We start from the raw sequence: 13523 nt of genomic DNA on the forward strand, positions 1-13523 counted from the left end.
AGATCACTGGAGCCAATCCTAGTTAAAATAATTAGCAAAATAAAGTTTTTGAGTCCCAGGGTAAGCATTTTAAACTCTGACAAACAGAATTTACCTGAGTCCTTTCCTGATTCTCTTTCCCACCCCACCCCCAGTTGTCAGTGTTGTCTGCTTCCAATAAAATTACTTTGAATTTACTAAGTACATATTTTATAGTTTTTTGTTTTATTTTTGGTGAGGCAATGGGGTGAAATGTCTGAGGCCATATTTGAACTCAGGTCTTCCTGAATCCAGGGCCGGATCTATCCTCTGCACCATCTAGCTGCCCCGTAAATATTTTATATCTAAAAAAAAAGTGTACGGGGGCAGTGAGGTGGCACAGTGGATAGAGCACTGGCCTTGGAGTCAGGAGGACCTGAGTTCAAAACTGACTTCAGACACATAACACTCACTAGCTGTGTGACTCTGGGCTAGTCACTTAACCCCAACTGCCTCACCAAAAAACAAAAAAAAAAAGGGTAGTTACCCCCAATAGACTGTAAACTTCTAAGAGGCAAGAACAGTTTCATTTTGGTCTTTGTTGTTAATGTGAAATTGACCTGATCTGGTAGAATGAAGTAGAAATGAGCCACTAAGGAGGAATTCGAGGCAGGACAAGACTTAAGTAAAAGGAAAAGGATAAGCAGGGATTGATGTCTAAAGCTTAAAGTACGGGAAGGTACAACGTGTGACAAAAAGTATTTGTCCCTCTTCAAAAACTACTGTGTTATTATTGTAATAAAACCCATTTTATGGAGAAAGCCATAATGGCTAGATCGCATGGCTGGTCATCCACATAAGCCTCAGGGTTACCCTAAGTGACGAGACTACACTGAATAAACCCTGGCACCACCAGGCAGATGGTGAAAGCTCCCAGGGATGGCAGACCTGGAAGAGAGGAGGACAAACCTCCACAAAACTATAAGTAAGCACAAACATTACTATATCAGAATTGGTTGGTTGGTTGTTTTTTAAATCCCACTTGACTGGTGCTAGGTTTAAAGCTTAATGAAAAGCCTAAGAATCAAGAATAAATAGAAAAAAGGAAAATGAGGGCTGCTGGGGTAGGGGGTGGGGGGACTGAAGAGTAACAGTACAACAGACTCACTAGATAAATCTCATTTTCCTCATCTAGGCATGAGGATATGAGGATAATAATAGCATCTATCTCCCAGGGTTCTTATAAGGCTCAAATGAGAAAATAAGCGTAAAGAACTCAGCACAGTGCCTGGCACATAGTAAGTGCTATGTAAATGTTAGTTATTATTATTATCATTATTGTTATTAATCCTAGGACGTCTCAACTTGACAAGATAATCTGCAACAGTCCACCCTTGCAGCAGCAGTCTATGACAACAATATGCTTCTCTTATGAAACATGGTGAAAACTAATCCTCCCAGTCAACAGAGACTGTAATTTCAATGTTCCTTTTAGTCATTTTTTCGGCATATTTTATAGCAAGATGATCAAGCTTTAAATGCATGACACAACTGATCTAATTGTCATAAAAATCATATTGCTTAAAGACTATGCAACCTTACACTAAGGAAGAACAGTGTAATTTATTCAATTCCCCCATGATCTAGGAAGCATTTTATTACTTATTACTCTAGAATAGCATCCTTCTTTTGTCCCACTCAATCTGCACAATCTTACTAATGACACTGTCTCCCTTTCCATCAGCTTCTTTATAACATTTTTGGTGGGGTAGGAAAGGGGCAGGTTAGGACCTGAGATTTCACCACTGTATGAAACTCTAAGTATGGGAACTCCATCCAGAGATACAGATCAGCAATTTTATAACTTTTGGTCTTAGAGTTTCTTAAAGCACTGACGTTAAATAACTTGCCCACAGTCATACAGCTAATACATGTCAGAAGTAAGACTGAAACGCAGGTCTTCTTGACTCCAAAGCCAACCCTATATCTACTATGTTATACGTCTTCTCTCCTTATAATTTATATCAGACTTAAATTACTGCAAGCTGTTCTTTGGGACAAATAAACATCTTCCCCAACACATTCATTCTCTCTCTCTCTCTTTTACATATATATGTTATGTTAAAGTTTGAAAAAAGAAATATATATATATATATATAAAAATAAAGAGAGCGAGAGAGTGATAGCAATTTTTTGGCTGCACAGGAGCTATCCTGCAGAAGATATTTCTTTCTTTCTTTATTTTTTTAAAGGCAATTGGGGTTAAGTGACTTGCCCAGGGTCACACAGCTAGTAAGTGTCAAGTGTTTGGTCTGAGGCCACATTTGAACTCAGGTCCTCCTGACTTCAGGGCCGGTGCTCTATTCACTGCGCCACCTAGCTGCCCCCAAGATATTTCTTACATAAATATACGAACTATATCTGTACCTTATATAAAAGTTATTTTATAAATTTAAGGTCACAATGAATAAGAGATTATTTGTTAATGAGCAGGGAGTAAATAAGGAGATGCAGGGTAAGATAATAACTGGCTTGCTTAGTTACATATTAGCAAAATGAAAATGTTTATTAAAAAAATTAAAGATGTTAAGATAGAGACATTGGGGTAAGAGGGGAATAGAAATTAGGATTGATCATGAATAAGAACTCAAATAACAGTTTTTATAATCTGATCTAAACCAGGTACCTATTCTGGGCATGGGATCCAAAAAATTAAACAATTAACAAACATTGATTAAGTGTATACTACAAATCAGACACTGTACTAAATGTTGGGTATGGAAAGATATAAATGAAACAGTCCCTTAATTCTAGTACTTTCCAGACTATCAGAGGAAACAAGTAAGCCTCTAAGTATATAAAAAGTAAATATGGGGGCAGCTAGGTGGCACAGTGCATAGAGTATTGACCCTAGAGTCAGGAAGACCTGAGTTCAAATCCATTCTCAGGCACTTGACACTTACTAGCTGTGTGACCCTGGGCAAGTCACTTAACCCCATTGCCTAGCTTAAAAAAAAAAAAAGTAAATACCAGGTAATTTATGAGGTCAGACAGCTAGGTGGTGCAATGGACAGAGTGCTGGGTCTGGAGTCAGAAAGACTCATCTGCCTGAATTCAAATCTGGCTTGGGCAAGTCACTTATAACCCTGTTTGTCTCAGTTTCCTCGTCGGTAAAATGAGTCAGCGAAGGAAATGACAAACTACTTCAGTATCTTCGCCAAGGAAACGCCAAATGGGGTCACGAAAAGTTGGACATGACTGAAATGACTGAACAACAATTTATAAGGAGGGAAACGGCAGACACTAAAAATTGGGGTAATTAGGAAAGGCCTCATAGAAAAGGAGCTTGAACTGGGTCCTGAAGAAAGCTAAAACTTTTTTTTTTTAATGGATGTGTGGAGAGAGTACATTTTAAGCAGAGGAGGCAGCCTGTAAAAAGGCACAGAGAGTAGAAGATGGAATGCTGTTATGTGAGGAATAACAAACAGAGTCAGTTTGGAAGGAACTTTTATAAAAGTCCATGAGGAAAGTAATATGAAATGTAATTCATTCAAATGTAATTTGGAAATGTAAGCCAATGAGATTGTGAATACTTTTAAATGCAAAACAGAGGAGTTTATATCTCATCCTAGAAGAAAGCGGGAGTCACATTAGAGCTTTTCAAACAAGGAGACACTCTTGCCTGGCCATCTAGTTTTCCTGTTCTATTTGACTTTTTCTTATAGAGTCACATCAAAACTGTCAAGTAAGCATCAAAACCGTATTCTTTGGATGATCTTAAGACTAGGATGATACATGTAATACTTTCAATTACTGAGCAGCAGCTGATGAGTTTTATCAACTACAATGATATAACTACAATGATATAAAGAAGAACAAGATGGTGGTCATGCTGAATTTTAATCAGAAACATCACCACTTTAAAAACTTAACCTTTCAAATATTATTTTCTGTAAGCTGATAGCATTTTACACTTGTGAAGTTATTAAAACGTAAAACTGCATGAAGACTTGGGACACTATGTATACATTTGCACAATATGCATATATGTACAGACATTCACATATGCATACACATGTGCATATATACACACAGACACACATATATGCATCATCATTTGTACATTTTTCTTCTTTAAATTTAGGCTACAGCAATTATGTTGGCAACTCAATGAACTTTTCTAATTACATAAAAGGGCTACAAATTTTACCTGAAGAGGCCAAGAAATTCATCCTAATTTATGTGAAAAAATTTCAATCAATGAAATTCAATACCTACTATTTATTTTTTAATACCTACTATTTATAAGATGTTAGCACATAAAGTAGTTTATTAATTGGATCCTAATGGAACAAAGATATGTCCCTCAGCATTGTGTCAAGGACATAGATAACTGAACAAGTATGTATTAAGAAACTGAATGTTACAGATAATATTCTACAATGGGTTCCTTTTAATATCAAAAGAAGAGATTAACTGATAGTTGAAGAGAATCAAAACACCTTTGACTTTATGATCATATCTTTCCTACCCAACTTCTTAAAATACTTACATTAAGTAAGATTAAAAGGATTGGTATTCTTGTGTTTGCTTATACATCCTAACAGGCTTTAGACTAACAATGACAATTAGCCTTGTTTCTGAACATTCATAGGATAAACTTTACACATATAGGTTGTATCATGTCACTCATAGGCACTCATTTACAGGGAAAAATACAGGCCAGACTCAAATCTAGCTCTTCCAACTGTGAATTTAGGCCCTTCTCTGTTAAGCTAAACTACACGGAATATGAAAACTCTAACAACTAGTTCCATTGTAACTTATTCCTGAAGAATAATTCATATAAGAATGCAATTGGAGAGATGCTGTTTTGCTGTTGCCTACTTGAGGGCCTAAAGCTCAGCCAGTTCTATTCCACCTTTCAGGGTACACATCTGGATTAAATCAAACCACCAGACCCACGGTTAGAGACAGTATAGCATTAGAGTGAAAATAACATTTGACTGGGAACAGAAGATCTGGGTTCCAGTATAAGCACTTAAATTAACTAAAATAATACAATTACCCAAGTCAATTTACCTCCCGGGGCCTGTTTTCTTATCTGTAAAATAAGGAAGGTGGATATAATGTAAGAGGCTATACTCATATCATGAAAATATATGTTAGCCAGAAGGCTAGGCCAGTTTGGGAACTTCTCTAGGGATTCAAATGAAGGTAGGGCTGATCCAAGACAACCTAGATTTCCCTGGACCTGTCACAGCCACCTCTTATGAAGACTAGGTTCTCAGGCTCTAGAATTTCTGAATGAGTAAGAGTGAATGAAGCATCATTTTCCAGGCCCATCCATTCACCCAAAAGCATTTGGCTATCATTAAAGTCAAACTGTATTGATATGTATAAATCACCCCTGAAATTCTAGCACCTATTTTCCTAGACTTTCTATACCTGCCATTACAACAAATCTACCTGCCTTAAGAGGTTTTAAGACTACTAATATAAGACCTCTTATAAGTGAAACATTACAAGACTTTAAAAAAAAATTCAGAATGAAAAGAGATTAGTTAGATCTTAAAGCAATCAGTTATATGCTCACAATGAAATGGAAGATTTGACAGTATGTCAAAACAAACATATATACTAAATTATAAACTTCAGAAGATGAATGTAGCCAACGAAACTTTCAAAATGGTTAGTCCAGAGAATATTTTGCATCACTTTTACAAAAAGCACTCGGAATGATTCAAAAATTCTAAGTTATTGATCATGAATATCACTTCCTCCACCCCTCCACTTAATTGTGGTTAAATAATTGTGCTGCCTTATAAATTCTCCGGCCAAAAGCATGTGGGGATCACTTACGGCTCTGACTCGAAGAAGGTGTGAGATGACAGACTGCAGTTCGTCACCGTAGTGTTTTAGATCAGTAAATCTCCTGGGAACAGGACACAGATAGCATATTATTATATATTAAGGAATAAGCATTCATAAACTGAAAGAAAAGTACTATGATCTAAGAACTGTTAATGATGATCCTGATTCTATTTAACACCAAGTTAGCTGCAGATTTTTCCTCAACTTATAGAACTAACAAAATTCTAAAAGCATACAACACCTGCTTATTCATGTGACATTTTCAAAATAAAATTAGGAGCAAGTCATGTTAAAAATATTTATTATGTGGTGAGGTTTTTTCAGATAAAAATCATCTTGGAATTAAACAGGGAAAATAGATTTGTCTCAAGATATTTTTTAAGGGAATTTTTTTTAACCTAGTCATTCAACTACAAATTCTATATATATGAAAATTTTCAATTACTCCCCTCTCTAGGGGAGTAAGAGTAGGAAGAAATCTTGGAGATTATTTACCACAATCCCCTCACTTTATAAATGAAGAAACAGAGGACCAGATAGAAGTGACCTGCCTGGGATTACACAGCTAATAAGTGTTAAAGCTAGGACACAAAGTCAGTTCTAAATCCAAAAGCAATATTCTTTCAACTGAGACCTCTCTCTCTTAAAAGACAGGGACTTTGGGTACACTCTGTATACAGTCTAAAGGTAAGTAGAGAAAGTCAGTATGAAGGTTACCGATAAAAAACAAAAAAACAAAATTTTTAAAAGTGCTTTTAGACTCTCTAGGGTACCTTTCACCATCTTAATGCTCTACATGTGTAGTCATCAAAGGTGTATCTCATTTACAATTTAAAGTTTCAATGGAATATATTATATAAGAAGACAGGAAGCAGGCAATGCTGAGAACATGAGCAATGCTCATTAATGCAAAGCAGGTTACAAAGTAAAGGCAATCTAAAACTGCTTGATATTTCTTCGACTCCCCTCTTCACTCTGTATCATTTTCCAGTCAATAAACCTTGAAAACCAAGTCAGAGGCCATAGGGCTTACAAGAGTGGGTGGCCATGATTAGAGAACATATCATTGGGATTGCCTCACTTCCTTGCAGCATCCTACGTGGAACAGGAGAAAATTTACTATCTCAAGCAACTTTGTATGAGAGATCTAAAGACTGCTTTTTTTTCTGGGGGGGGGGGGCATCGCCAATCTGGTTTCTCACTGCTTATTTCTTCCTATTTATCTAGGCTGAGCATCAAGAGGCAAACAGTTCTCTAAGTCTCCCTCTGGGTCTACTGACTAGGAATAAATAGAACCTTCAGAACAGCCCTGAATCCAGAAATTAGGCATGATTAGGACTTTCAAGGTTCCAAGGCTTCTTCACAATAGGTCAGATAGATTTCTTGGTATGGATTCCTTCCCCTCCAAGGCCAGTCAAGAACCCACTGTTCTTTAACAAAATTTCTGAATCTAAAAATTTTGAAATGTGTTTATCTCATAGCTGCTTATAGAATACCAACAGAATTCAAATATCTGATCTCTAATAAGTTTAAATTGAGATAACTAGTGGTTAATGAATGTGAGGGAGAAGGAGAAAGCTTTTATTTTTCATTCTACAAGAGTCATAATTAGAGAGAAACCAGCAGATCTATAGACTGCAAAGTCTAGTAACATACATTAAAGAAGCAGAATAGGACCTGAATTCTTTTTTTAAGTCAGGTACTGCTCATCTGTCAATAACACTAGCAATACCTGCAGACTTAATTGGGGAAGCCCACCCAGTACTCAACGAAATTTAAAAAATAAACAAAGCCTCTATATGCTTTGCTTGGAATTGAGAAGGTAGATTGTAACACACCATGAAGGGCATGAATAACTGAGATGTAAATGAAGATTTTAAAGAGAGCTAATATTAAAAAGGAGAGGACAATCCTGGGAAAGATATTCTGGGACCAAGAAAAGATCTTGAACGGAAAGGAGGCAAGTATAGGTAGGAAGCTGTTTTGGAGAATGAGAGAAAAGGAAGCATCAGTTGATAGAAGCTACAGAGAATGGCCACAATTAAAGGCTAAAAAGCCAGGAACAAAGAATTGAAGAAAATTATTCAGGAAGTCAGAAAGAATTTAGAAGAATATGACAGAGGCTTGCTAGAATGCAAGGGAGATCAAAACTAATAAACTGGTATTTCAGTGTCTGTTTCATCCTGAACCCAAGAGGGGAACCTAGAGATCTACAAAGAACCAAGGGACCTTCCAAGGGCTGGGTGGGGCTAAAGGAATGAGTTAGCTATATGGAAGTGAAAAAAAAAAAAGAGAATGTATAATGTCAAATTTATTTAAGTAACTGTAACACCTAAAATTTTCCTGTGGTATACAATTTCTAGACCAAGATTTTCTAGAATTTCAGTAAAATAATTTTGCAATTTAACCAGTAAGTAGGGATTTTGTGCTAAAGACAATACTGAAAAGAGCAACAAGAAGTCAAAAGTAAAAGCCTATGGCCCTAACCTTGTGACCTGTAGGGAAGCAGCTTCTGTTTGGTGGTCTTAGTTCCCAACTATCTTCCCAGTATTCCCTCCCTTCTAATTTCCTTACTGTCCTCTGTATAGGCTACCTTCAGCCCTATTTCTTTACCTCATTCCTCATGCCCTTGTTCAGTCATTTTTCAGTTGTGTCTGACTCTTCATGACCCCATTTGGGGTTTTCTTGGCAAAGATACTGGAGTGGTTTGCCATTCCCTTCTCCAGCTCATTTTACAGATGAGGAAAGTGAGGCAAACAGGGTTAAGTGACTTGCCCAGGATCGCACAGCTAGTAAGTGTCTGAGGCTGGATTTGAACTCAAAACAACGAGTCTTCCTGACTTCGGACCCAGCACTACCCATTGTACCACCTAGCTGTGCTTCTTCCTCCTTTAAATATTCTAAATATCAACGACATAAGTGAAAAAAAAAGACATGTTTTTTCTTCATTTTACTTACTATCATACTAAGTTTTATGTAGAAACTCTAATAAATATTCAAAGTTGATTTTAAACAACTGGTTAAGTTAGAAGGATATGTTTCTTAAATACATAAAAATCTTAATAGGCAGAGATGAAATAATATCTTGCATCTTAGATTTTAAGTACCACAAAGTCTAGGCTTTTTTCCCCTACAAAACTTTTTTTAGGATGATAATGGCAATGGATTATTTTTTTTTAAGATTATAGTCATCTACAATTATATTTTCCTCCTTTAAAAGGCATAACCAGGTCAACTTGTTATTGTTAATCTATCAGAGCACATTTTCAGATGACCAAGTCAACTATAAAATATCAATCAAATTAAATAACTACAAAACTTCAAAAAGAGAAATTCAAATGCTAACCAACCTGATTACTTACTGAAAATCAGAAAATTGATAGAGATTTATATTTAGATATCTAGAACTACATTATATAAAATCTAGTATAAGAGAGCTTATCTAAGCATGTAAAATGGAGTGGCTATGAAATCATTTCCACAAACCACAGACTAACTTCTCCTTAAGTATTAGCTAGAAACATTCCAATAGCTATGACAGCTTTATTCCTCACATCTGGCTGAAGCATTCTCAATTTGAACACATTTAGAACAATTTATTTATTTTAGTTGACACAGAAGTATGAGAAAATCAGAACTCTTGAACTAGAAGGGACTGCTGAAATCATTTGGTTGGGTATCCTCTTTTATTTTTTAATAGCAAAAATGTTTATTTGGCAATAAGGTGGTAACAACTGAGAATATTGAGTAGAATTATATTCTGGAAGTTTTAGATAAGTAATACAAAGCAACAAAGATTATAGAAGTTCCCAGGATCATAGATTTTAGGTCAGACACTATCCAGTTCTTCTAGTCTGATGCTCTCATTTTATAGTTCAGGAAACCAAGGTCCAAAAAGGTTAAGCGACTTGCTCAAGGTCACACAGATGGTTAAAAAAGAAAGTCAGTATTTGAACCCAAGTCTTCAGATTCCCAAACTAGCATTCTTTCTACTACAGGATGTGTGATATCTTTAAAAGTATACGAAGAAAATCTAGGGAAAACAAAAAACAACTTTCCCCCCTGAATAGCCAAATATTTCAGATACACACACATACCCCTATTTCAATGTCTCACTGTGGTATGGAAGTGGCTCTGGAGTGGTACAGGATTTGGTTGTGTCTGGTTTTTTATATTGCATTAATACAATTTTTTGATACAACAGGCACTTCTCAACAAACATCCAAAGAAACCTCCCTACAAAGCATATTCTTCTCCCCAAAAACAGTTAACCAATTCCAACCCTCTCATTTTACAGAGAGGAAAATTGAGGAAGAACGCAGTTGTCTTCACTGGTGGCAGTGCTGGAACTAGTACCCACATCTTTTGATTCCCAGTCAAAGGAAATGCCTAACAGGATTTGGCCACAATTCAAAGAGTGGAAAGGACCAAAAATTTGAAGAGTCCCTAACCCTCATCCCAGAAGGTCATTCCTGAACTCAACAGCTTCCTTTAACACAGCCATACTTAATACATGATTCCTATTATTTCAGAAATTATCAATAAATACTCTTCTTATGCAATAGAAACAACATGAAATCAATATCTGCTAGTATATTATTAATGATCAACTTTTCAATGCTACTCTCAAAAGGTCTATGATCAGTAAACTAGAAGTACAAAACTGGCCCAATTCATTGTGAAGGAGAAAATACATTCCATCTACATGAAAAGCAGGAAGTGAGGAAACTTATTTTAAATAAAATGAAAGCTATTTTGTTCACTTTTTTTAATCCTTTCAACAGTACTTAAGCCTAATGGAAAGAGTCAATGTAACTCGGTTTTCTAAAAGATTTTCCATCAGTCAAACATACCCTTAAATTGAATATCATCAAGTCCAAATTTCAAAGCTTTAAACTGGTTTAAATGGTTTAAACTGGTTTAAACGGAATCTTATCAGACTTCAGTCACTACTTAAAATCTTGGAAAAATAAAGCTCATACATTCAGAAATGAAAAAATTAAATAGTTTTTGAAAGGCACAATTCAAAACAACATTGTAATTGTTATTAAAACAAAACCTTACTTGTCTGGGTTTTTCACTCTGAATGTTGCATTAAGAGCTTTTAACCTGGAGTCTGCCTGGAAAAAATAATTTGTTAACTCAATTACAATTATATTTCAGGGTATAAAATCAAACAGTTTTACTTTCCTTCTAGAATTAGATGCTAAAATAAAATGTTCTTTGTATCACAGTGTCAAATACATTTGAACAAGTGAACAAATCTCACAAGGAAAAGAATTTTGTCATTAAGCTTTTCAGAAACAACATAAAAACAAGAGCGTAAACTAGGCATTTGTGAATGCCAAAGAAATGGTACAGCCCAGTAAATACAGTACTGGGAAATAGCTCTACATTATTCTCAGGTGATATAACAGAGTGTAGGCCACAGAGACAAAGTAGTTTATTACAAACCAAAAGGATATGAAGCTCTTTCATTTTTGGGTTCCAGGATTTTAGGAAATAGAGGAGCGTGTGAAAACAAGCCTCGCTAGCAAACTCTATGAGGCACCCAATATATATATTTTTTAAATCAAGACACAAATTCCTTTTTAACAAACGTAAAGTGCTATGAAGCACCACAAATTATGAACTGTCTCCAGTTAGAAAAGATACATAAAACCAATCCTCCAAATAATAGTTTCTTTAACTGAAAGATTCACACTCAATAAACTCTTACAAGAAGCTACTCTAATGGTTGAAAAGCTAATAATGGGTTCAGAAAATGGATAATGAAACACACCTTCCAACTTTTAACATGGAGGTGGGGGACTCCTTGGGCAGAGTATTATATATACTATCAGACCTGGACACTATATTCTTTGTTTTTACTTATCTGTTTCTTTGTTACAAAGGAGGATTCAAAACTAGGGGAAGGGGGAAAGAATAACTAGAAATAACCACGATAAAAAAATAAAAAACATCAACAAAACTTTTCTTTAAAAGAAGCAATGACTTTGATGGTATCTACAGCAGAAGCAGGAATCATGAGGAGTACCAAATAAAAAAGTTAGTTTACTCATTAATGCCAACAGATTCGTTAAGAAACAATGATAAAAATCCCAGTTGGAATAAAAATCTGCATTGGCACTACCCACATTTACCAATGTCATACTTTTATCCAATTCAACCATGTCTTACTAGTGTTACTGAAAAGCATCTCCCTGTAGCAAACATGTTCATTTGTAGAGATTCCCAGAAAACCAAACCAAAGGGAGTTAAAATAAGAGAAATTATCCTCAGGTTGTCATTGATTTTGCTGGTTTCTTCTTCTGAGATCAGGCTATTCACTGGCCTTCCTCACCTCAGAAACTTAATGGAGACTTACTTCAATACTTCAAAACTCTGTGGTTTGTTGGTAAGAACACTCCCTTCAATGACACGTGTTGCAACCTCTCTTTCACTTGGAGATGAACTTTGAAAGTTGTGGTTGTCAAAAAAAAATCACCCAGCAGCTAGCCTGGTGATGAGGCTCTCAAATCTGGTTAGGTTGCAGCTCAGACAAAATACATGTACATACAATTTGGAAACAAGTGAAAATAAGACTACAAAAAATTTAAGAGAGTTAGGACTATCCTGTGGTCTGTAACTAAATACACAACAAGAACCAAAGGGCTTCACAAGTCAAGACACTAAAGACATTCGCTTTAATTTTTTTGGTGGGGGTTGGGGGGGATGTCTGGGCCTATGACTTCATCAATGTATGGAACTTCCAGCGTAGAAACTCTGTCCACCAAAGCAGAATGGCAAGTGGTCTGTTAACTTAGTTTTATATAATTGACAGTGGTCACACATATCAGAAGCAAGTCTTGAACCCAGGTTTTCCTGAATCTTCCAAGAGCGGTTAGCTGTCTCTCACATCCTAAGAATGAGAGTCAGTGTATGTCAGTGTATGTCAGGTTTTCCTGAATCTTCCAGGAGCGGTTAGCTGTCTCTCACAACCTGAGAATGAGAGTCAGTGCATGTCAGGAAAAAGGCCATTCTCTTGTTCAACCCTCTACTCACTAGATTATGCTATCTTCATACAAATAGCAGCTTACCAAGATGGATAAGCCATAGATAAAAAATTGGGGGAAAAAATACAGTAGATATTTGTAGAGTGACAGTGGATAGAACTGACTGCAAAGCCAGAAAGATCTAGGTTCAAGTTCTACCTCTGACACCGACTGACCGGCTGTGTGATCCTGGACAGTCATATGACTTTCTCAGGGCTCTAGGTAACTCTCCAAGACTAAATTGCAGAGAAAGTGCTGACCTGAATTGGTCAAGGGAGTTTCTTCTACTAGTCAAATCACAGATCCATCCCAATCCCTATCTTTCGTGAATCTAATATTCTTTGGCATCAAATTACTGAGCCTTTCACTGAAGCAAATCACATAAAATATAAAAAACAAATCAAACACAATCACTTAATTTTATATATTCCATCTATTCTCTCCCCATCCACTCCCATTCCTCTGCCTCTGAAACATTCCTAACAAACTTATCACAAGACTTTAAACATCCAAATCTTTATTCTAACCCTTTTTGGATAGAAATTTTTCTAAATGTTTTATGCACTTACCTGTTTCTTAAATTGAGCATACTGAATATAACTTAATCTTTCATAATGGTTTGAGAATATGCTGGGCTTTAAATACAATTAGAACCTC

General features: G+C 36.0%; 1 protein-coding gene across 1 annotated transcript in view; it reads right to left on the minus strand.

Moving 5' to 3' along the window:
* The window catches only part of SNX4 (sorting nexin 4), an 80511-nt gene that overhangs the window by 33673 nt on the left and 33315 nt on the right, over positions 1-13523 (minus strand). Inside the window, exons 6-7 of the mRNA XM_027845286.1 lie at positions 10897-10952; positions 5821-5893 (exon numbers count right to left, since the gene is read on the minus strand). Of these exons, the coding sequence (XP_027701087.1) occupies positions 5821-5893; positions 10897-10952 (129 nt within the window). The remainder of the gene's footprint in view (positions 1-5820; positions 5894-10896; positions 10953-13523) is intronic.

Source organism: Vombatus ursinus, unplaced genomic scaffold, assembly GCF_900497805.2.
Source record: "Vombatus ursinus unplaced genomic scaffold, bare-nosed wombat genome assembly UNPS02014959.1, whole genome shotgun sequence".
In the NCBI taxonomy this organism is placed as follows: Eukaryota; Metazoa; Chordata; class Mammalia; order Diprotodontia; family Vombatidae; genus Vombatus; species Vombatus ursinus.